The sequence below is a fragment of the Vicugna pacos genome, chromosome 13 (genome assembly GCF_048564905.1).
Source record: "Vicugna pacos chromosome 13, VicPac4, whole genome shotgun sequence".
Lineage (NCBI taxonomy): Eukaryota > Metazoa > Chordata > Mammalia > Artiodactyla > Camelidae > Vicugna > Vicugna pacos.
The window spans coordinates 50,662,366-50,686,779 of NC_132999.1; the positions used below are offsets into that span (position 1 = coordinate 50,662,366).

At 47.2% G+C, this 24,414-nt stretch overlaps 1 protein-coding gene across 5 annotated transcripts in view; it reads left to right on the top strand.

Annotated features, from left to right (window-relative positions):
- The window catches only part of STPG1 (sperm tail PG-rich repeat containing 1), a 42,825-nt gene that overhangs the window by 12,075 nt on the left and 6,336 nt on the right, over window positions 1-24,414 (top strand). For all 5 annotated transcript variants that reach the window (XR_012079400.1, XR_012079401.1, XM_072975105.1 and 2 more), the window contains 5 exons: window positions 1,904-2,022; window positions 9,159-9,260; window positions 13,450-13,620; window positions 16,422-16,530; window positions 19,883-20,048. Coding sequence is in view for 3 of the 5 variants with exons in the window: in XM_072975105.1 (XP_072831206.1) it covers window positions 1,904-2,022; window positions 9,159-9,260; window positions 13,450-13,620; window positions 16,422-16,530; window positions 19,883-20,048 (667 nt within the window). In the remaining 2 variants the exon portion in view is untranslated. The remainder of the gene's footprint in view (window positions 1-1,903; window positions 2,023-9,158; window positions 9,261-13,449; window positions 13,621-16,421; window positions 16,531-19,882; window positions 20,049-24,414) is intronic.

Sequence of the window (24,414 nt, forward strand, 5' to 3'; positions counted from 1 at the left end):
AGGTAGCTCTGATACATGCCGTTGTGCCGTGGGCAAAAGCCAAAGTGTTCGATCTCCTTTTCAGTCAGAGAGGAAGCTTCCCTTCCCCCAGGGGAATGTCCCTCCTTTTACCTTTTTAAAATAAACCCCCTTCCTTTTCTGTCTCCTCTGTAATCTCTCTCAGTTGTTCTGTGGGCTTAGACTTTTAGAAACCAGAGCTAGGAAGTCTTGTATCTACCGCTTTCTAGTAGGCTCTCTAGCTTCCTTCGAGAAAAAATACAGAGCCAGCCACCCACTTGAATTGGGGAAGGGGGGGGTAGGAGGGAGGGAGAAGAGAGGAAAAGAATAAATATACCATCTATTGATATCTCCAGATGTCTTCTAACCAAACATATATTCTGCTTCTTTTACTTGCTTCATCCTCAACCCAGGCAAAGAAAGCTAGATCGTGCTGTCCCCATGTTTTCGCTGCTTCTTTTATTGAGTCCTTCCTGTGGGCCAGACCCTGGAAGAGGAAGGACTGCTTAGACTTGAAGAGCCTGGGCTCATTCGAACCCCAGCTACTCTACTGAATGGCTCTGTGATTCCCATGAGTAACTTCATCCCTCTAAGCCTCAGTTTCCACATCGGTTCCAAGCTGGTTCATATAAACACCTTCTGAGGTCCCTGATGGTGTGGGGCTTTCCTCTTTGAAAAGCAGTTTTGTTTTTCCAAAAACTCAGAAACTGAGAAATGGCCTTAAAGACAGTTTCCAAGCAGCCTCACTCCCACCCTGATACACCCCTTGTTCTTTGTCTTGGTTATTTTTTTCCAGTTCTGCACACATATTTTCTCTGAGGGTTAGGATTCTCATGCTGAGATCATTTGGCCCGCGGTTGTGGACGTCTTGCCAAGTCAGCATGGACCCCCCCCCCAAATTTGGCTTAAAGTCAAGACTGCTGGTGCCACACACACATCGAGGAGATATGAGAAGGTTTATTACTCACACAGGGAGGCTTTCTGGGGACAGCAGGGCAGACTTCCTAATCTGGTTCAAGCATGGCTAGAGAGAGCAGGGAAAGGAGTCTGGCTCGGGGGTTTTATTGTGGTTAGGACATGAGGCTGGAGTGAGGGCAGGGGTTTGCCGTGGTCTGAACTTCCTACTGGTACCAAAAGAGGGAGATTTCGGGCCTCCTCATCACTTTGCCCAGATGTGGAGCAAAATGGGGAAGAGGCAGGATGCCAGCAGCCAAACGTGGAAAAGTGGAATCAGATCCTATTACACTCACAGGTTAGAGTTTGTAGTCAGCCTGCCGTGCAGACTGATGCTCCCCACGGAGTCTTAACAACCGTGGACGTTCCTCCACGTGTGGGGAGCTGGTGGAGGGGGAGTTTATACATCATTTATACGTCACTACCCCAACGTATATAAATTTCACTTGGTTTTCTATAAATGATCCCATTCTGCTTTTTCACCCAATGTCTGCTCAAAGCAGAAACCTAAACTTACCCAGGTTTTTCCCAGGGCCCTGCCCTGGGACTTCCTGACTTCTCTGAATCCTTCTGGTGCTTTGCTGATCTGTGCCTCTGGGCCGGGCGAGTCAGGACTCTTGCTGTGTCCTCCAACCCGGCTCCTCTTCCAAGGCTGTTCCAGGTGGTTTTGTGTCCCCCTCCTTGGCTAGAACAGATCCTTCCTCTTCCCTGGAACAATATGCTTCAGCTATGGAACCAAGCCTCACCAGCTTAAGAGCTGGAGAGGGGAAAACCCAAAAATTACCAAGGGGTTCTTTTTTTAAAAAAAAAAAATACCCAGTTTCATGTTTATCTCTTGTCAAAAGGCAATTTTCTCTTCTATTCCACTTAAAATAAAACAATATATAGCCCTGGATTTTATGCACTTGTCAATTCTTTGTTTTGTGCTAATTTTTATCTTATTTTTGTTTAGGTTTTACTGCTGCATATCCAACACAGTCCTCCATTCCTGTTAAATATCAGCCTTCGGTAATTCCAGAATCAGAAAAAAAAGGATTTAATAGTCAAGCCAGGAGATTTTATCATAAAGAGGTAATGGCATTGTCTTAGAGAGTCTTTACTCAGTCTGGATGTTAGCCGCCTGGGACAGGCAGGTGAGTCTGGCTGGTGCGTCTGTCCCTGTGACCAGTAGAGGGCAGTGTCCTCCAAGGAGCTGCAGCACCCTCTCCAAATTGTGTGCTCTGGATTGTAAGAAGGAGCTGCCAAGACACTAAATCCAGGGAAAAACAGTATGCCCAGATGTCTGGGGCCACCCTGAAACCAAACTTTTTTTTTTAAAGAAGAAATATATTTTAAAAATTAAAAATTAAAATATCCCAGGTGTATAAAGTAAGAGGTAAAAATCCTCCTCTCCCCCACCCCCACTCAAAACAGGGGAGGAAATAACAAGACTCTTTCAATTACGTAAAGAGGAAAAATAAATGAGTGCAACACATGTAAAGTTACTTTTGTGACGATAGCCCCGCCTATTCCTTTAACAATGGCTTATAACTGTTCCTGCATTTCCCCCACCCTCTCCCTCTTCCCAAATATCTGTGTCTCTTTTCCTCTTGATCTGGAAAGTTCTGCTTGGCTCCTGATGGGTCCTCACCTATTTTGGAATTTCACTGGCTATAGGCCCAGTTCGGACGCGCTCTTCTGTCACCAGCAGGGGGTGCCACTCGCAGGCATCAGAGGTTTTTAAATCTTCATTCTTTTATCTATTGAACTAAGTAAGACCTTTTGAATAACATTCTTTTGGCAGAGTCATGATCTGGGTTACCTTTTGCTGCATTCTAAAAATGCTTTTCATCTTACCACCTTGCCAAGATGGTGAGAGGGAGCGGTGGGGGGGAATCTGGGTCCTGAATGCAGGTGAGTCAGGAAGGAGCTGAGTGGCCTCCCCAGTCCCTGTGCCCCTTGGCCTGTTTCCTCCTTTGTAAACAGGAACACTGAGCTGGGGAATGTTTAAGTTCCTTCCACTTCTGATAGGTTAGGATGCCAAGAAAGCAAATAATAAAGAATATGTTGTGTGTGTATACACACATACACACACACACACATTTTTAGTTATTTGTAGGTTTTCTCCAAAGGTGACAAATAAGATATTTGCTCAGTTTTTCTCTTTTTTCTTTGGATTCTCTGTCTATGTTTTAACTGTATATTTGCCTCTCTGTCTCTTTTTTGCCTGGTTTTCTATTTGTCAATTTAACTGTAATATACTGTCCATCTCTAGGATATTTGCGGCCCAGCCTCAAACTGAAATAATAACAGCCACCATTTACCAGTCCCTACTGTGTGTGAAATCATTTTTAGACCATATTTCTAATCCTCAGAACAATGCTAAAAGGAAGGGTTTAGTACCTTAATTTAACAGAAGAGGAAACCAAAGCTTAGGGAAGTTAAACGACCCGCCCGAGGTCGCACCACACAGGGCTTGGCACGTAAGAGGCGCAGCGTAAATATCTGCTGAATCAGTGCTGAAAGAATTAGCCCTCAAACCCAGGCCGAGCTCACTCCAAAGCCTCATGCTCTTTCCACACACTGCACCACACCTCCCTTTGTGGTTTACAGAGCCGTGCAATTGATCTGTGAAAGTCAGAGAGCGTGTATCTGAAAAGTCCTCAGAAGACGTCAGGTCAGGTGTGCAGGCCCGATTCTACATGATCTCCTTCTGAAGACTCACATCCAGAAACCAAATAATCTGGCTTTTACAGTTGGCATTTTAAAGTACTATAGCTTTTCAGAAATGTTTCTGCTGAAGGAACCAAGGTGTCAGCCAGCCAAAGCTATAGGCAGCATCAGATACAAAGGGAAAGAGCCCAGAAATTAGATTCTAATGTGGTCACATTGGTTTCACAACGTGAACACTTTCATCTAAGTATTTGAAAGAGTTTTGTAGATAAGTATAGAACTCTGTGGAAAGGGCATGGAGTCCATAAACTAGGTCCCCTGTGTTCTGCTCTGTTACTAGCCGTGTGCCTTTAGTCACTTGACTTTTCTGGGCTTCAGTTTCCTCATCTGAAATGTACAATTTGGATGATTATGATTTTTTAGTTTCTTCGAGCTATAAAAACAGACAAAAAAGGTCTTATTCCATGCTCATTATTCTCATTTTTCCTGAGGGAAATGAGCATTGAGAAGTTAAGAATCCTGCCTGACATCACCCAATAATTTAGTGAGGCAATACAATTCAAAGCAGATTTTAAACCTCTGGTATCTCACCACCCTTAGAACATTAATCGTACACACCCTGTGCCTGGTCTCATAACTCGGTTGTGTCCTCATGTTAGCCCTGTGACCCATTTAGCACATCTCTAACACAGCGAATCAGTGCCCTCTGAAATGCGTTCTTACCTTATCGGTCTGACTGCGTAGAGAAACACCAGGGCCTTGCTGTCCACCTCACACTCCCCACGAGACTCCGACCGCTGGGTACAAGGAATCTTTCACTGAGCTCAGTGTCTGGACTGGCAATTTTGGCTGCTAGAATTGAAGTCTGCTTCCCTGAACATTTTACAATTATTTACAGATGTGCTGCCGACTCTGCGTACATGAAGAGACATGCCTAATCTGGGCCAGAGCATAGCCCGGCCACCCGATTCTGTCCCCATGTCACTCTGGATTGTGGTCACTGTCTCCCAAGCTGTGTAACACTGAGGACACCCACTTAAAGTCTTTGCATCTCTGTCTCCTCATCTTAAAAATAAGGGTGTTATCATAGGTAGGACCTTGCTAGGGGTGACTGTTCCATGATTCTAAATGAATTCTGATGGAGCCCTTCTAGGCGCAAATGAATGAATACTGGTTGGATACAGACACCTCATCCTCTTGATGTGAAATTTAAAAATACATGTTAATTTCAGCCACAGGCTGACAGTTAATCAACCCTCCCTGGTGTTAAGCAGGCCAGTGTTTAATTTGTGATGAAACTGTACAAAGTTAGTACTGGTCACATATTACCTTGATAAGGTACTGGACCAGGGATATTTCATACATCAGAGGCTTTTAAATGAAAGGAAGTTCAGTTTGCAGAGACCACTACGTTCAAGGGGATGGTTTCCCCACACGTGCACTCAGCTGCATGTTTGAACCACAGTGGGGTCTCCCCGACCTTCCTGCTCTGGAAGTCTGGACTCTCCACATCGTCTGTATCAGTCAGCAGCGCCCCTTCCTCAGCGGTCTGCAGGACACGCATGCGGAAATACCAAACACTGACAGCGTGCCAGGCTCCCCCGGAAGACGTCGCGTTTATTAACTCCTTTAATCCCCATAATGACCCTGTGAGCTCAGTCCTGTCATTATCCCCACTTTCCAGATAATGACCCTGAGACACAAAGGGGGTTAAGCAGCTCTCACAGCCAGGGTCAGGCAGGGCGAGGACGACCCAGGTAGCTGCTCCCAGACTGTTTCCCGGCATCTCTGCCTGGGGCGGAAGCAAGCACATCCCCCTCTGAACGCCCACAGCCCGTTGTCTGCCCCGACCACCTTCTGCTTGGCGTGGTGGTGATGGGTGCGCACGCCTGGTCTCCACCCGCCCGCAACTGCTAGGGCAGCAGTCATTGTCCTTTCCAGACCCCAGATCCCCTCAAAAGTGGATCGAATGAATGATCCCAATTCAAGTCTCTGCCTTTTTCATCGAGTCACGGGAACACGTCCCATCCATCCTGCACTGTTCTGTTGCATTTCCTCCATCCCACTCCTGGACCATGATAGCTGCCAACGGGCTGTGCCTGTATCCTTGTGCCTTAGCGCCGGCCCTGGTGCACAGCAGGCTTCAGTACGTGTTCATTGAATTGAGTCTTTGCCCACATGCCATTCCGAGGATTTCGAGGGGCTGCTAATGGGCTGATACCAGATTTAAGGAAGAGCAGGGCTCTGCACAAGAGGAGCATGGATGCTCTCAGAGACGATACCATTGTCGAGAGATGCTTTGAAGATGCGAGTTTAGCTTCTCTTGTCTGAGTGTTCCCAGCCCAGCCAGGCCAGCGATGGGCTGAGACCTGGTCCCCACTTCCACCTGCTCAAGTGGCCAGTGTGCCGACCGCTCCTGCTTCCCCCACACCTGCTCTTCACCCAGGCCACTAAGAAACAATCTCCTCAAGAGAATTGATCCTCGTTTTCCTGGTTGCTCCCTTAGGGGGCTCCAAGGGACCTTTCATTTCTGACCTCCTCCCTGATTCTGAACAAAAACATGTTCATTTTCTTGCTTGAAGTACACTCCGCACCTCTCTCTCCTTCTCTGTGATCAGAGACATGGAAACTCTGATGCCAGACATAAGTGTATGGAGTTGGAGGGGCAGGTTGGACGGAAGGGAGAGGACAGAAAGGGAGGGTGTCTTACAAGGGGCACATCTCAGAGTTGTAGATAGTTGGACCCAGAAGGGTTTCAGTGACCCCTAAGTCCCTGGGCTCAGCAGAGGGGCCCCTTCTGTGACAGCATCTCATGCTGAGGCCCGTTGGTGGAGCAGGTAAAGGGGAATTGCTTCCTGAAGACGCTGCCAACTCTGGCCCCCTTTCCCTGGGTTCCTCGTGGAGGCCTGGAGTGCAGTTGAAAACCACAGGGCTTGGTCCCCCCACTTGCCTCTTTGCAGGTTCACAGGTGAGGGGACATGGCCTGGAGGCAGATGCCAACTCTCTGCTTCTGGTCCATGCTCTTCTCACCACTTTGGCCCCAACAGCCTGAGAAAAGGCTTTGTAACCTTCAATAAAGTCAGCAGGGTGGATGGGCACATTGTCTTGAGGCCCTAAGACCAGAGGCACTTGTAAAAGGAAATGGTTCCCTCAGGAGCCCCAGATTCCTGTGTGGTTTTGCCAGTGAGTTAACCACGGGGCAGGGCTCTGCTTCTGCCTCAGGCGTGTCCTCCTCTGTCATATACCTCTAGCCCTTCAGCAAACTCCTAGTTTTCGTTCATCTTGTGCACTCCCAAGAACACTAGCTAACCACCCCCAAAATAGACCAAAGGAATATCCCCGCAGAGTCAAAAGGCAGCTTGAGTTTGGGCTTTAGCCAATGACCCAGCAGAGAATTCATTTTCCAACCTGCAAATGGTTTAACAAACCTGAAAGTATTAATTGGACAAAATCTATGGAATCAGGACTAGCAAATCCAGGCTGTGTGCAGATGTGACTGGCTCCAGGCTGTGGGACGTTAGGGCCTCCCATTACCTAAGGAGATGTCTGGGGTGAGGAGGTAAATACCCTGCTCTGCCTCTTCCCCTCCTCTTCGTTACCTCTCTAAACCTATCCCAGGGTCAAGTGAACGTTGATCTGTGACCCATCCTTGGCACATGCAGAGGCCGCCTGTTTGGGACTTTGATCCTTCAGAAGAGCTCTCAAAGTGCATTTCAGCCAAATGTTGCCCAGATGTGTGTTGGGTGGGGGATGTGAACAGAGCAGTCAGTCAGCTCTTGCTCGATCCCACTCTTAAGGTCTTCAACCCCCAAGGGGGGGTCCTGGCTCCATTGAGGCTGTTGTAACAACTCGAAGGCAAGTCATGATGAGGCTGGTGGGACATGTACTGATTTATTTGATCCTCACTCTGTGAGGCAGGCACAGGGGACAACAGGGTTAGCCGCAGCCCAGAGCAAACTCAGCAGGCAGTCAGCAGAGCTCAAATAAACAGTTCTCTTCCCTTCTCCCTCCCCACAACAACCCCCCACCTTGTTTTTGTTTTGTTTTGTTTTTTTTGGTTTGTTTATTTGGTTTTTGCTTTCTGAGGTGGTCTTGGCCAAGAAGCCGAGGGCTGGCTGAGTTCACAGCAGCTGTGACCTGGATTCTTGCTCCCTGGGATAGGCTGAGAGGCTGAACTCATCAACGTCGGGAACCATTAGTCACGTGAACTGTTATCCCAAAGGTGAAAGGTTGGATGTTTATTGCCTTCCTGGAGAGCCATCCACTCCTCTAGCAGTTTCAGGAGAAAGCTTGAATTCTCCACAGCTGGACATCTCCCTCCAGTGGCTCAGAAAACTGAGTTGGATGTCGAGCGCAGGTGGTGATCTGCTGGGTGAATCAGCTCTCCCCTCCACAAAGGAAAGTTCTGCTTGGGCCAGACTGAAGAGTCCTTGAAGGCCCTGATGGTGCTTTAAGCTTTCTTTCTGCTCTGAGGGTGGTAGTAGGGATGGTGGAGATGGGACCCTGGATGGCAGATGTTGGAGTTAGCAAGCTCATGAGTCAGGCAGCCTGGGTTCAAATCTGCTCTCCCCCACTAGCTGTGGACCCACTTTCCTTAAAATGGACCTGGTAATACTCCCACTTACTGCGAGGCTTGTGTACATCATCACGTGCTACTGAACTCAGGTGCTGCCACTTACAGCAGCTGGGCTTTGGGAAAATTCATCTTCGTGTGCCCCAGTGTCTCCATCTATAAAATGGGGACATCCCTTCCTTACCGGGGAAATAGCATGAGACAACCTTTGAAAAGCTCCTGGCACCAACCAGGCACCCAGTAAACTCTGGAAACTCTGGAGACAGTGGAGCATCCTTATCATTTCACGCCACTTGCTTGGCCAACCTCTGTCAACATTTACCTCCCCCTGGTGACTAGCATGGGAAATGAGATGCAAGCCCGATTACCTGCAACAGCAGAAATGAGCTTAGAAACCAAGCTTTTGTTTGTTCCTCCCTAACATACCTGCATCACTTAGCACTTGAGCCCCATGAGCCTGCCTCTCTTTGTCTGAGAGTTAGAAATGTTCTTGTTTGGGATGAAGGTTGTTTTTGTTTCATTTTGCTTTATAAACAAACACTCCCTGGTTTCTCTTCTGAAAGGCTGAGGAGGAAGCTGAGTCAGGTGGGGTGTGGTTAGCGTGAAATCGGTCACCCTTCCCTTGCCGTGGGTTTGGCGTACCCAGTCAACACACGCTGACCCGCACATCCGCCATGCTCAGGACCCCATTTTGTGCTCATTTCTTTAACCAGTTCTTCTAGAATGCAGTACACCATGGTGGAAAGAGCAAGGGCTTTGGGGGTCTCAAACTCGGGTTGGAATCCCAGCCCCAGCGCTTGTTAACCGAAATGGTGTCTGGGCAGGTCAGGAAATGGTGGAGCCAGCTGTCAGCCGGGAAGTGGCAGTGGTGCCTGTCTCAGAGGATGACAGTAAGGCTTAGCGTTAATGGATGTAAAGCTTGCAGAAAAGCACCACGGAATTGAAAGTATCCCGATGACACCATGTTTCTCTTCCCTTTCAGGATGGCATCCCAGGTCCTGGATCCTACAACGTCACTCACCAATCCCCAGTGTTCGACAGTGTCTCGTTGTCTAAGAAAGGGACGTGCACTTTCCCCTCCATGGTGAGATCCCCTTCTCCCAATGAGGGCATTAACTGCCCAGTACTTTCCTTCATTCGTTGCATAATCATATGTTGGACATCCAGTCCCTTCTCCCCAAAGGCCCATGGTTCCAATTAGGAGAGTAACTGCTTCCTCAGATTTCATGCAGGTAAATTGGAGCCTATTTCTTTAAGTAATGTTTTCCACTGCGACGCATTGCCGGAGTGGGAAGAGAAGTGAGAAAAATATTCAGGACCTGATCATCCAAAACCAGTTTTGTCCTCATGGAATGAACTAGCAAATGCTTTCCTCAGAGTTTCAGGCATAGGAAAATGCTATTATTATACATCTTGCCCTAATATGACTTTTTCCTTCCTTAGTCTAATTGGATTATTCATCATGGAGAAATCTGATAGGCCCAAAAAGAAAGCAGGCAGCAGGCTGGACATTTAGAAATATCCCTCTCCTCCTCATTTCTCTTCTTTGTAAAATATGGGGCTTTGTCTCTGTGGAAGGCTCTAACCATCAAGTAGCTAAACCAAGTGCCAACGTCCCTGACCAGACCCGGGCAAGGATAGTCTCTATTTGAACATTTATCAATGGGCGAGAAAAATAGATACAACAAGGGAAAAAGGTCAAAGTAGGGTAAGGCTAGCTGAGACGGGAGAGTGAAAAGGAAAGCAAACCCAAGCTCCGGCATCAGCAAAACACGTGCTGCCTGTCCCTTTAAAAGTTATAATAATCTCTTGTAAAAATGTATTATGATGCCTGACCCTGGAGTTGATTTTTTTTTAAACCACACAAAGAGACCATTTAAGACACACTGAAGGCAGCCACTTATTGGAATTTGAGCTTGGCAAAGTTGAATACTCGAGGAGCAAACCGACTTTGGAGTTAATTCCCCATTAGCAAAGACGCTGGGGCCGCGCAAGCCCCCTGTGAGTCCACAGAACCACCACGCCTCTACCTCTGCTTCTGCTCCAAGCCCTACGAGTACAGAGACTCAGAAACATGGGCAAAAGAAGTGCCGTCTCACCACGGCCTGGCACAGGAGCCAAGACTTAAGACCCGATCCTGACTCAGCTGTGGGTTCTTGATGTGACCTCAAGCACGTCACCCTCTGTGTCCTAGTTGCCTCATATGGTGGAGACTCCCTGGAGGCGCTGGGCAAATTAACGTTGCAATGAGGGAAATACTCTTTGAAACTGCAGAGCATTATAAACATGTTAAATGTTATGATTGTTACCACCTGAGTCACAAGCAATACTTCCTGCAACACCTTGGTTTTCTCTTCTAGAACATCTTTGCCAAATAGTGGCACCGCCCATTCCCGCCTGGTGCCAAAGGAGGCACTGAGTCAGAGCACACCATCAATTAATTGCCTGCTAGGTTTTAGGTGCAGTAACTTTCCAAATGGATCAGGCCGGGCTGTCTGGAGGAGAAGGAGCCCAAGGGAAGATGTGTGTATGTGACAAGATCTAATCAGTCTTCAGGTCTTTGTAAACTTCAGACCAAACCCCAGAGAAGGCAGACACTGAGTTGTTCAGGCTTTCTCTCCCTGACGTGACAGATATGGGAATTTGTATTTACACTTATAAACACTTAATTTTTTATTTTATTTTATTTTATTATTTTTTAAATTGAAGTACAGTCAGTTATAACGTGTCCATTTCTGGTGTACAGCCCAATTTCCCAGTCATGCATCTACATGCATATATTCGTTTTTATATTCTTTTTCATTAAAGGTTATTACAAGATACTGAACATAGTTCCCTGAGATATTGAACATTGTTCCCTGTATGAACACTTAAGTTCCTGTATCTTTGAGCAGGGCCTTCCGCGGTTGGTGGAGATCCATCCAGAGACCCCTGGCCCCACTCGCCTTATTCCTTTCTGAACTAGATTGGAGTTTAATTCCTCCACCCCTTCTTTTGGTGACTTTCATGTTCAGCACCTCCTGTTTCTGGATCCCAGGACACCGAGAGAATTAAAAATAGCCCTGCTTACTGACACTGGAGGCCAGGAGCACTGTGACTCTGGGTGAGGCTGACCAAAAAACTCTGTGGGTTGATATATTTTAGAAGCTTCCTGAAGACTGTTGGAACAAATGTACCCAAGCTTTTGAGAGGACTTGTCATCTGTCTAAGTCCAAATAAACTGAAGAGCTTCTGTATTCCAAGGCTTTGCTCCAGAATTATTCAGAGGGCTGACTTGGAAATTAAATGAGGCAGGTCGGGGGAGACTTATGGCATCTCTATATTTGCACGGTAGCAGGAGTGGTTCAGGAAGAGTTAGGATGTGCTGGAGAGAGGTTCATAAATGCCAGCATGTGGCCAGATTGGGGACCATAGTCCTGGCAATTAAAAGAAAGGGGCCGGAGGGTTGGTGGGTGAGGCTCACTTTAGCTAGATGCTGAGACCAATTCTATTATGATGCTTTTTGAATCTTTGCCTCAAATGGGAATTTTTTAGAACCATTTTTCCCAAAGAGTATGTTAATAGGTATTCTAAACCAAGAAAGATTCTATGATGGAGGAAGATTGGGAAAGTCTGTTTAAACACAAATAGACAGGTTTCTTTAATTCAGACCTTCTCAGAGTATTTACTACACCAACGTGTATTTGGCCCTGGAACTCTCTGCCTGCTGCCGCTACCACCAACACACCCTATCTCATAGGACTGGAATGCCAAGAACATGCTTTAGGAAATAGCACTTTGGAAAAACACGCCTACCCACTCTGTTGGGTGGCTCAGGATAGACACGCTACAAACAGCAGTACCTAGGAAGGGCTGACCTCGCCACCCTGCTTCATGGAAGTTAAAAGGAGGGAGTAGAGGTGTGCCTACACCGTCAGGCATTGGGGCTTTCGGGCAGTGATTCTTCCTGAGCTAAAACCTCCCCAAGCTGTTTATTGGCAGCTCATCTTGTAAATGAAAGCACGCTGCCCGTGACTCCCCTGGGCCCATTCCTCTTTCTCATGGTATGTCTGACCCGAGGCATATCGGGGACGCCGATGGCCTGGTGAGAATGTTGGAAGCTAGCTGAAGAAATACAGTGTCTTCATCTGTAAAGGGGGGATGATCACAGTATCCACTCCCCCCGAGCTGTCATGAGGATTCATTGCAACAACCCGTGGAGAGTACTTGGTTAACTGTTGGCCCAAATGAATAGGTAAAGTGAGTCCAAGGCTCGGGTGATGTCACTTCTGGGAACATCGATGAGTCCTTACAATTAGGAGGAAGAGGCAGAGCTGGGACTCGAACCCGGGTGAGACTCTGAACAGCTGAGATTCTGGACAAGAATACGCCTGCTTCTGGTGGCACATCCACCCACGTACCCCTGGTGGCCCGTAAACCAGGCGTGGGCACCAGTGCCTTCCCCCAGCCTCCCCCACCTCCGGTGCTTATGTTGTTACTGACCCTTGCCCAGCAGAGGAAACCCAAGGCAATGTTCTCAACCATAAAATAATGAAAAAAAAATTTTGTTTTATCAGACCTCAATACTTGCCATACTATCCCAGGGTAAGGTGATGTTATCACTAGTGTTTATGGCTTTTGTCCTTTCTCACCTGGCAAACATTGATTCTGTGTGTGTGTGTATGTGTGTGGGTTTAACTGAAAATATTTTATCATGGCTTATCGGAAAGAGTAGGATTGGTTCCATTGAAACAGCAAAAATATTGTGGGGTTTTCTGAAATCAGTGATTTGGGGGGGTTGGGGGCGTGGGTGGGCGGCAAGCCTAGGAGCCTTTTACCTTTAAGACGTTAGAAGCAAACTTGTTACTTAGGGAATTCAGATTATTTAACCTTAGAAACAAAAAGTGAGGTTTCACTCAAAAGAAAATCAAGGTTGGAAGAAGAAAGTCTACGGCTTCCCATCATATAAATCACCCAACAGCTGATGAGTCAAGTGTAAGTGGACTGAAACGGGATTGGGTGGAAATGCTTTTATGGCAAAATTATTTTTGCCAAGTCCGAAACATAGGATGAATAATTTGAGTTAGTTTACAGAAGTTAACACAGGTCTGAGCTTGCATTTTCTAAGAGCAAATCCTCAAAGCCCAAGGTCACTTTATCATTGTTAGCTGCCAGAGTTTCCCCTTTTATAAAATGTTTTTAGACCTGGTGCTGGGCACTGTCTTTTTGACATCTGTCCTTTAGAGCCACCAGATTATGTGACAATGCCGATTCCTTTGACTCTCTTCTCACAGCGAGCCCGAATGGACACCATCGTTTCTAAATACCCTGCAGCTAATGCATACACTATCCCGTCACGTTTCGCTTCGAAGAAAGACTTCAGTAATTCCTGTTCCAGCATGTTCCAGTTGCCAAGCTTCGAGAAATTTCTCAAATTTGAAACTCCCGCACCAAACCATTACAATGTAAGAACACTGTATATACTTGCTAGATATATATTAAATGGATGGTTTACTAAAATAGAAAAGAAGTGGGGAGCTCTGGGAAATAGCATTTTAATGCAATGGGTGCACCAGTTAGCATTTGCTGAGTACCCGGTGGCTACCTGAGGCTGTGCAGGAGTCTCTTAGGGAATTTGCAGAACCCAGAGGGAAATGTGTGCAACCGAGAAGTCAGCATGGAGCAGTGGGAAGACCGCTGCCCCGGACAGTGCTTATTGTAATCACTCCTATCACATAACCTTTCCAGGACAGTGTTCTCATCTGTAACAATGAGTGTATTATTTAATACTTTATCTGCAGACACTATTCATTTACTTTTTAGATTCTTACAGGGAAAATCATATCAGAGAATTTTTTTTTAAGTGTAGCACTTCGCCAGTTCCCATCACTTTGTGGTCACTGAGGCAGAACGGTATGGTTAATGCTTAAGGGATGGACTCAGGTTCAGATCTCAGCTCTGCCACTTTCTAAGTGTGTGGCTTTGGGCATGTCTCTTAACCTTTCAGGACTCAGTTTACTGATCTGTAAGATGGGGCTATATATCTACTCCATGGTGTTAATGTAGATAATAAATGAGGTAGGCAGCTCCATATCTCCAATGCCTGGCTCAAGGCTGGTGTGCAGTAAGCATGCAGTAAATGTTTATGACTTCAGAGGGAGAACTTTCTTTGTTAATCTAGCAATGACCATTTCCCGAGTCAGAACTCTCCTTCTGCCAACAGATCAATTTTCTTTCCCTCCCTCCCTCCCTCCCTTTCTCCCTTCTTCCTTCTTTCCTTCCTTCCTCTTTCTTTTCTTTTCTTTTCTTCTCTTTTCTTTTCTTTTTTCTTTCTTTCTTTCTTTCTTTCTTTCTTTCTTTCTTTCTTTCTTTCTTTCATTTTATTGGCGTTTAGTTGGTTTACAGTGCTGTGTTAGTTTCTGGTGTACAACATAGTAATTCAGTTATACACGTATATATTCTTCTTCATGCTCTTTTTCATTATAGGTTGTTACAAGATGTTGAACGAAGTTCCCCAACAGATCAATTTTAGTTTGCGTTTTTTTTTTGTTCATTATTGTCCTAATGTGGCTCTGAAAATAATACACGCTCATCATAAAATAAAAACAAGCATTGTAGAAATTCATGAACCAGAAACTAATAATTCTGCTCCCCAAAGCAAACCACCATCAAAAACCAGGGGCAGTTTTGTTCATATTCTCTTCCCGCCTTGGTCCTTCCCTCAGTATTGGGGTCATGCTGTCCACAGTACAGGTGTGTTTGCTACTTAATTGTACCTGGGAATTTATTTTTTCCCCTGGCTATACAATAAATGTGTTTCCATTCTTTTTCAGTCTGCCAGTGGAGCTATTTTCTTAGTCTAATGTTGAGATCACCCAGTGACACACACTCAGTGTATACAAAAATGTCCCCCTTTTCAGTTGCTTTTCTGTCTGGGTGAGGAATAAAGCTGAAGTGGTGTTTTGTCTACAGGAGGCTTTTTTCAGACCCGGAGAACAAAGGTTGAGTCAACTGGCAAGGAGCAGAAATGCGGTAATCCTGTTAGCCACACTGCTTTGAGGGCTGTCAGGGCCTCTGTGCCTTTGCTTACCGTGATTCCGCCACTGCTCTGTTCGAGGCCCTTCCCTTGCTACCGTGTTATTACCTCCTCTCCGGCATCCTGGCTCCTCTCCCTGTGTCCAGTAATTAGCCCGTTCCATCTGATCTTTTTGTTTGCCCTCTCTGCATGCAGTCTGGCCATTAGGACCCTGGGAAAAGTTAAATTCCTCCGCCTTTGTCAACACAAAATCAAAATGCCATCTGCATTTCTCGAGAAACTTTTTTTTGACAAAGGAGTATCACAGAAAATCAAACCATCCTGGCCCCAGCAAATAGTTTCACTCATTCAGTAAATATCCCCAGCCATTGCAGGCACGATTTTTATTGCATCTTTTATCTAATGAATACAGGAAACTGACTGCAAATTGGCATTTAAAATATTTATGATTCATGTGTAACATAAGGATGATCTCAGAGTTCTTTTTTTTCCCCAAAAAATTATTTTTAGAGCTCTGAACACACTGGACACTCTCAAATGCATATTGCCCGGGTCAATCAGAAAAGTCAAGACAAGATAGTGCTTACAGACCCGATCATAATCTTAAATTACACAGTTTCTTTGTATAGCTCAAATCCTGCGTGGGTAGGACTGTTTGAGCAGTGAGGAATTAGGGTGGGTATATGGAGGACTAAGTATTCTGAAAAGAATAAAAATTGTAAAAAAAAAAAAAAAGAAAGAAAGAAAGAAAGAAAGAAAAAAAGAAAAGAAAAACTAATTCTCATATGTAGCATGACACACATTTAAAAAAAACCGCTTTCCCACAGATGATTTGTGTCAACCGCCTGTCCCCCGAACCCCACCCCAACAACACTCCGCAGCAACTACAGCAGGGCGTATCCGAGCCATTTTACAGATGAGAAAACTCAATTTCAGAGAAATTAAACCATTTGAGTAAGATCCCCAGCTGGGTCTACCAGCTGTCTGGGCAGCATCCTCTGTGCTTTCTGGGCCCCTAGACCCTTGGTGGTGGTGACAAACTCACTGCCCTCTACTCCTGGGGTGGTGGTGAACGCACAGCTGGTGTGACCTGTTCCGCTCATATCTGCTTATTTTCTGAGGATGGGTTTAAATTTGATTTTTACCCCCAGGTGCCCCTCATCCAGGCACAACAACAAGGTCAAAGAAAGGGAAGGCTTCACACACAGTGTGTTTATTTTCTCCCCGCAGGCCTCTGTCTCTTGCTGCAAGCAGACAAACAATGTCTGTGCCCGAGCCGGGTTCATGTCCAAAACCCAGAGAGGACTTTTCACCATTACTGAAAAAGGGCCTGCCCCAGGTAAGCAGCTGCCCTGCGCTGGCCTTGACCTAAGGGTTCATGTGCCAGATCTGATCTGCGGGGCCCCCATTCCCTCAACGGGGAGTCTCTTTGAAAGGAGTTAGGCTTTGGGGGAAGAGGAGATGCAGGCAGGAGTTGTATGCCTAACATGTTGACCTCCCTTTCAGACCGGGCACACCTGCTTTGGGCAGCCAGGTGGGGAGGTGGCTTCTCATGCTAGAAGTGCACACAAGTGTATACACCATCACAGACTCCGTGGGAGGCGGGGGAGGCTGGGGAAGCGGGGGAGGTGGGGGAGGCGATCTGTCCTGATCCTTAGACACCATTTCAAAGATTATTGCACACCTTGTAATATTCCTTTGTGCAATTTTCCTCTCCTCCCTTGCCTAAAGGCAACTTCATCATACGTCATCAAATGATGGGAAATAGTTCTGTTTACTGAGCGCCTACTCAGAGCTAAGTTTTTCCATGCAGACCTCACACATCTGTCTTCATAGGGCCATACTCTCAGTTCTGTGTTTCAGGTAGGGAAATGGAGACTCAGAGAGTTGAAGTGACTTGCTGAACATCACACAGCTAATAAATGGCAGGCCTAAGGTCAGAGGTGTCTGACTGAGGAGCTCTTACCCCCATCATCCCAGCGTGACTTCCAAAGCCTCCAGGATTCGGGAACACCCAAGGGCTTGCCTGCAAATGTTTTCCCTGCTGGGCTGGGGAGCGGTGGTGTACTGTCCTGTGCCCTCACACCTCCTGCCCGCACCAGCCTTAGTGACAAGTTTCCAGAGAGATCTGGTCATGCAGCAGCCCACACTCCAGGAGCACTGGGCAGATGAGACCTTCCCAGATGGGTCCTGAAGACCCTGGAGGAGCTTTGGATCCCAGAGCCCAGAGAAGGAGCTGGGAAGTTTTGCCTCTGCAGTCACACTTCTTGGAGGGGGGGTGTGGGTAAAATTGCAGCGTATGTCAGATTTCAGCAAATCCAGATTAAAGTTGAGAAGATCAGTCTGAAGCTGAATAACAAAACCATCCCTGATTAGGAGGCTAAGCCTGTCCAAAGCTCCCTGCCTTGCATCACCATGGGCAAAACCCCACCTTATTTGTTTATACAGAACAAAGCCTGCATCCCGGGGGTTGGGCCAGAGGTCCTGCCAGTGAGCCCTGGATGGGCAGCTGCTCCTTCCTGGGTCCTGAGGGGCCCCAAGCCCCTTGTAACAGAGCAGGAAGGGGAGAAGTGGGCACCAGAGTCTGCTGAGCTCCTACTGTGGGCCAGGGCTGTCCACTCACTGAACACTCTCAAAGCCCCGTGGAGCATTGCATGGCACGGATGTGCTCGGAGAGTGTGGGCTATTATTATCATTATTATTTCCCCACTTTACAGGCAAAAATCATATATAGAAAGCAGGTCACTAGCCCAGGGTCCCATAGCTCCTCTGCCCCCACCCCCGCCTCCAGCTCGATGCCTGGTGCCTTCAGGACTCCCCCCAGGTCCCTTAAACTTGCCAGGAGCCAGAGTCTGGGGAATCTGCCCCTCTGTGAGAAACGATCTGCACTGACCTCTAGGTCTGCCTGTGGGGAAAAAAACAGATGTTAAGCAATAATTGGCATCCTCGCTGTGTCCCCTCTGATCCGGGCGCCGGTCCTCAGGGGCTGAGGGCCGGCTCTGATCCACCTTCAGTTCTGAGCAAAATGCCCACCTTTACACTCTGGCTGGTTGAATTTTCTAAAGTTTGGACGTGCCAAGCACAAGTCCCCGATCCTCCCCAGTGTCCTCCTCTCTATTTCTCCTTAAAGAAAAAGGTTGTTACGGGGAAATGCCTGTGTTAAAGTGTCACCTGAAAACGTGGGTTACAGAGGTGAATTTGCACTGTGAGAGCGCGTCCAGGGCACACAGGAAAGATGGGGAGCAGACACAGCGGAGAGCACACCCCAGCTCTCTCTGGGCCGCAGGAGCGTGAATGCTTTTTCCCCCTTGCTTCTGCTTTTTAGCTTTTTTATAATCAAGTATTGCTTTAAAAGAAATTTTTTTTGGTAAAGGGAATAAAAATATATGTGAAAAAGAAACAAAGATAATTTGAGAGCTATATATCAATATTATAAATGTTGCTAAAGGGCCATCTGTTGTTTCCTTTTTTTACATTTTTTTGTAATTTTTAGCTGTTTTTTGTTGTTGTTTTAGTTGCTTTTTTTTTTTTTTTTTTTTGAGCAGGGATGCAATTTGGTTTGTTTATTTATTTTAATTGAGGCACTGGGTGAACCCAGGACTTCAAGGATGCTAACTAAGCACACCCTCTACCACTGAGCTGTATCCTCCGCCTATTTTCTTTTTTTTTTTTTTAACTTAAGCATATAATTGGGAACATTTTTTTAATGACATTAAAAATCCTCCTAGAACACCTTTTTTAATGGATGCATAGTATACCATTGTCCAGTGATACCATGAGTTAAGGAACAAATGCCCTCTAGTTGGAGATTTAGGTTGTTTTAAACTGATGACTCATGTAAGTAGAGTGGCAGCAAACATCCTTGTAGCTCACAGCTTGTGTACAATCAAGATTATTTCCTTATGTAAATTGCCTAAAGTGAAATGGCCAAGTCAAAAGGTATGTAAAATATTTAAGGTTTTTGATATTTGTGACCACATTGCCCTTCAGCACAGGGTTCATTTATCCTCCTGCTTCTGTGAGACATCTGTTTTCCCTCATCTTTGCCATCATGGGTTGTCACCACTTCAATAAAATCTTGCTAAAATGTCCCATGCTGTTGTTTTCAGTTCTTTTGTCATGGAAGAGTCCATTTTCTTTAACATAAAATCAACTTTACAATGTTCAGAAAACTTGAAATATTTTCCCCACTCACAAAGCCACCCCTAATATAGTTTTTTACCACTGTTCTGGGTCCCCACCTATTTTTATCCATTTGTACATCAGTGTCAAGGTGTATACAGTATAGACTTTTATGCTTTATTTTACTTTTTTCACTCACCTTTATTCTCAAAAACACTGCCATGTGGCTCTGTGGTCTTTGCACTTGTCACCCTCGGGCTGACCTTCCACCAGATTGGGCTCTTTTCCCATACCGGTGTCCTTGTGCTTGGACTTCTAGGCTATCCATCCTTTCTCACACTGTAGCTGCTGGGGTTGTGTACATCTTTAGGCTCAGAGCTTTTCCACCACGTTGAATGATTTCCTTAATTTCTGAGTACTGGGAAGCCGGGGTCAAAATGCGCAGGCAAAGTGTGGGCCCCGGAGTGATACTGCCTTGTAGTCATTGAATGCATTCTCAGGCGCAGGCACTGCTTTTCATTTATTTGACAAGCGTTCTTTATTCTGTGTTAACATTTCTTTCTCCTCAGGGCATTATAATGTCAACGAATCTCTTGTGAAGCAGTCGCCAAAGATATTGATGTCTTGTTTCAAATCGAAAACTGGCCGTGGATTAAACCTGACGTCGACAGGCCCGGGACCCGGTTATTACAACCCGAACGATCACACCAAAGTTCAAAAAAAGACTCTCATCCCGTGAGTCCTGATCATTCTAATCTTTCTTCTGAAAGGTGGTTCTGGGGAGGGACCCTAACCTGGGGAGAAAAGGAAGGGTATCTCACCTTGGGAGACACGAGCCGAGTTGCTCTCCTGGGGCTCTTGCTGACACACAGCAGGTGCTCAATAAATGCTTGTTGACATAATATTTATTGAGCAACTACTATGTGCCACAAGCCTGACCTCTTATTCAATGATCATGACAACTCTATGGGGGGAATAATTATTCTTACTTCATGGAGGAGGAGGCCAGGCTTCGGTGAGGTCGAGAGGTTTGCTTAAGTCCTCACAGCTAACTTGAGGTACCACTGGGAAGCAAGCTCAGAACATCCCCCAGGATGCTGTACCCTCCTGGGGCTGACATTATTCTATTTTTATAATATAAAATCTCCATGGCGGTTGGCAGGCTATACGGAAGCAGTAAGCTCTCATAGTTTTGTACTGATAGGCTAAAATCCTAGTCTTTTGTCTTGGTCAGATCTGCCAGATGTGCACCTCAGCTCTGCTGTTTTCGTGCTATGTGACCATCAGTGCTGTACTAACCCCCCTGTAATTGTAAAGTGGGGATAATTCATCTCAAAGTTCCTTTCAAGTTTGAAAATATATATTTGACATAGTAGGTACAAATGGTGACTCAACACAAATTTTAACAGTGAAGACAGGGATCTGCGTTACCATTTTTTAGGTCCTGTACGTTTAATGTTACTCTCCCCTCAGGGGCTCAAACACTCATGGACTTAATGTTTCTTAAATGGGTCTAGAACTTCGAGAACTAAGTGCCATCAAGATCGGTTGTCCTGCCACTTTGTAAGATCTCAGCCCTGTATTGTCCTCTCCAGGCAGGGTTGGCTGTTGAGAGGGCCGGCCAGCAGGGCTGGGACTAGGGGTATAGCCACCCAGGACCCTCCAGAGGTCGGGCAGGTGGCTGGGCCCACAGTCACAGTGGGTCAGAAGGCTGGGCAGCCCAGGCAGTCTGGCATCACTGGGTCCACTCTGACCATCAGCCCAGGGAGAGGGGCAAGATGTGGGCCTGCGGAGTTCAACTTGGAACCTGGAGACAGGATTCAGGCCTCAGATGAAGTCCACCAGCTAAGTCCCTTCTGCCCTTTGGTTCTTGGGTCCTGCAGGTTGAGCCTTCACAGGCTGCAGGGCTGGGGACTAGTGCAGAAAAGTCTCCAGGAACAAGCTCTCTCCAAATGTTCAGGGGCTTCGTGCCTCCAGGCTGGCTTCAGGCACGACCGCACACCACCTTTCCCCTGCAGTGCCCACAAGTGGAGTGGGTGAGAGGAGTCAGCAGACCTGAGTGAATCACAGCTCTGTGTCTTGCAGAGACTTCCCCTCCCTAAGCTTCCGTTTCCATGTTACTACGTGGAGATAAGAACCTTAGCTCACAGGGGTTCTGTGAGGATTAAATGAGAAAGTGCTTGAAAATAGCCATTATTCTTGTTATTTCAGCTGCTCTTATTCTATACCCTAGAGAGGATACATGAGGATACAGAATACTGCCGTTCTGTGGTTTGGTGGCCCAAGCCTCTACCCCAAATCTGGACGCTTCTTCCAGGAAATGGTGCCAGGGGAGTGGGGAGCACTTGGTGTTTAAATGCCTTCCCCAGAGTAGTGTCACTCGGCCTTTGTTCACGTTTGGACGAGTGGTTTGAACTATTCTCATCTTCTGGCATTTGCACCTGTCAGTTGTCAGGCCCTGGATGCTGGATCTGTGCTTAGGGCTGAGGGGTGCTCAGGCAAACAGAACACCAGACACACTGTTAGCCAGGCTCACCCAAGCACGATTCCAGAGCAAGTCAGAGCAGCTTGCAACAGAGTGCTGGATCAAACATGCTGGACTGTGTGGGCCCCAAGGATGCGTGGCCACACACATCCTCCAGGGCTATCTTTTTGGCAGGGGCCATGCAGCAGTGCAGGCACTTCTGGGGGTGTCTGGGGTGTCCTGGCTCTCTGTGATGCTTCGTGAAAGACAGATCCTTGGTTAATAAACCTAGGAAGCACTGCATACAAGCCCTCTGTCCCTGGGAGCATTGCAGTGTACACGAGCTTATTAAAGGCTCTGAGAAGGCCCGCAGTAAAGGGACCTGGCCAATCCAGTGTCTCTTAAACTTGGGTTCACCCTGGTGAGTTGATGGGACCCCAGGCTCCACGGCAGGACATTTGTGTTGACTGGGTCTGTGGCCTGGGGCTGCTCTCAGCGCCTCTCTGGGCCTTTGTTCCTCCATGTGTGGAAAGAGGGGAGGTCTTTCCATTTCAGACGCTCTGTGACCCCAGCTCTGCTCACCAGGCAGGAGAGCTCATGGGGGCAGTGAACATGGAGCCAGCCTGGACCCACAGAGGAAGTCCAAACTCTGTATTTTTGAGTTGACATGGAAAGGCTGAAGTTGGGAATTCTGTAATTTCGTTTAAAAACAAGGTGATTAAACTGAAGCATGCTGTTGGTTATTCTAAATATTTTAGTCCCTCTGTTTCTGTGGAATGATGAAGAAAGGGATGTAATATAAGGATCAGACACAGCCGAACATGGTAGGAGCATCCAGACCCCAGTCTCTCGAATTCAAATTCTGTTTCCTTTCCTGTGACCCTGGAGAGGGGTAGGAGTCCCTGGGGGCCTCCCTGGGGTCCTCAGTCCCCAGGGAAGGTCTGTGTGGTTTCCTCCCCCTCTATACGTTGAGACTTTGTCCACATCAAGTCTAATCATATTCAGATCTTCGGGGCTGCTTGGAGCAGTGGTGGAGAACCTGAGAATCATCCCTGGGTTTCTTTTTCGGAAGCACAGGCAGCCCAGGTTTCACAGGCTTGGTTAAAAGTGCTTAGCTCCCCACTCTCGGGTAGGGTTGCAGTTTGCAAGAATGCTATTTTGGCTCTGTTTTCTTTAGGCTGCAGGAAGAACCAGGGGAGACATTAATTCCCATTGGAGCTGCTGGTCCCATGTTACTGACCTCTGCTGGCCTCCTGAGTTGGGGTCGGCTGGGCTGCAGAGGCCGGGTGGTGCAGGGGTATAAGCTCACGCAGGAAGTAAGGCTGCCCGAAATTCCGCCTCCCCCAGTCACCAGCCTGGGAGCCTGGGAGCAGAAGTGGGGGTCACTTAACTCCCCGGGAATTCGAATCCATCCTCTGAAGACCGGGGCAAGACCACTTTATAATGGGCTTGCAAGGATAGAATAACCCACATCACTCATCAGGTCTGGCAAATGGTAAGCTTTCGACGTGTGCGACTTTTATTTTTATTGACATGTGTGAACGAGTCCTCAACACTCACCTGATGTTTCTGGAGTGGCCCTGCAGGACAGATGCTGTGCTGGGGGTCGGAGGGGCGCGAGCCTTGGCCATCTCTGGGCTCCAGGACATGTCACAGAGTAGCTCTTTGCTATGGCCACGTTGCTGACTCAAAAGCTAAGAGGGTTTATCGGCTTGCAGGGGGGTCTTCAGAGGAGAAGTACCAGCCAAGGTTTCACTTTAGGCTTCCAGTATCCGTCACAGGGATGACTCAGTGGATCAGGGTGCGTCAGGGTGAGGGCTTTTGGAGATCAAAATAGTTCCTCCTAGGTGCTGCCTTCCAACTCACGCCAGCAAGGAGGTGAACCACCCACTGACATCCTTCTAACCCTTGATCTGCTTCCTGGAGTTTTCAAGCCACTGGTTTTGCACAGGCACACTGTCCTGTCACAGCCAGAGCTGAAGATGCAAGCCCTGTTGGCCCCGCTCCAATTTGGGTAATTGTGCTGGACCCACCTAAAGTTCCCTTGGGATTTTCAATTAGATATGGGATGCTTCTTCCTAAACAGCTGTAATCTGTCTCCCGCTACCCTGTTAAACAGATACTGCATTCCACCCCAGAGGCAATCGGCTGCCCTTTAATGATGAGAAAAAATTGCCCCTCTACCCCTCCCGACCCTGGGAATCCCCGAGGCAGAGTGAATCTGTGCCTGGGAGTGTCCTGAGGGTCTCGGGTGCCCTCCCCAGGTGACCTGCTGAGTCCTTTGAGACATTCATTATTCTTGGGCGATTTGCAAACAGCTCACATTGGAAGCAGCAAACACACTTAATCCAGTTGTGGCCAACTTAGAGCTTTTGATAGATGTTTTCTTTCCACGGGGCAGGACCAGGTTGGCTTTTATAACTGGACGATGAGGCTCATAAAAGCCCCGGCCACAATGCACTGTGGCTTCCCTGGGTTTGATGCGGCCTGCCCTTTGTGACTGGCCCAGCCCCACCGTGACATGGAAGGACCAGCCCTAGATGCTGAGAAAACTGTCAGGTGGAGTTCAGAGGCCTGGGCTCCCTTACTCGCTTCTACCCCTCTGCTTTTCTCTGCAGTTAGGCAAATGTCTCAGGA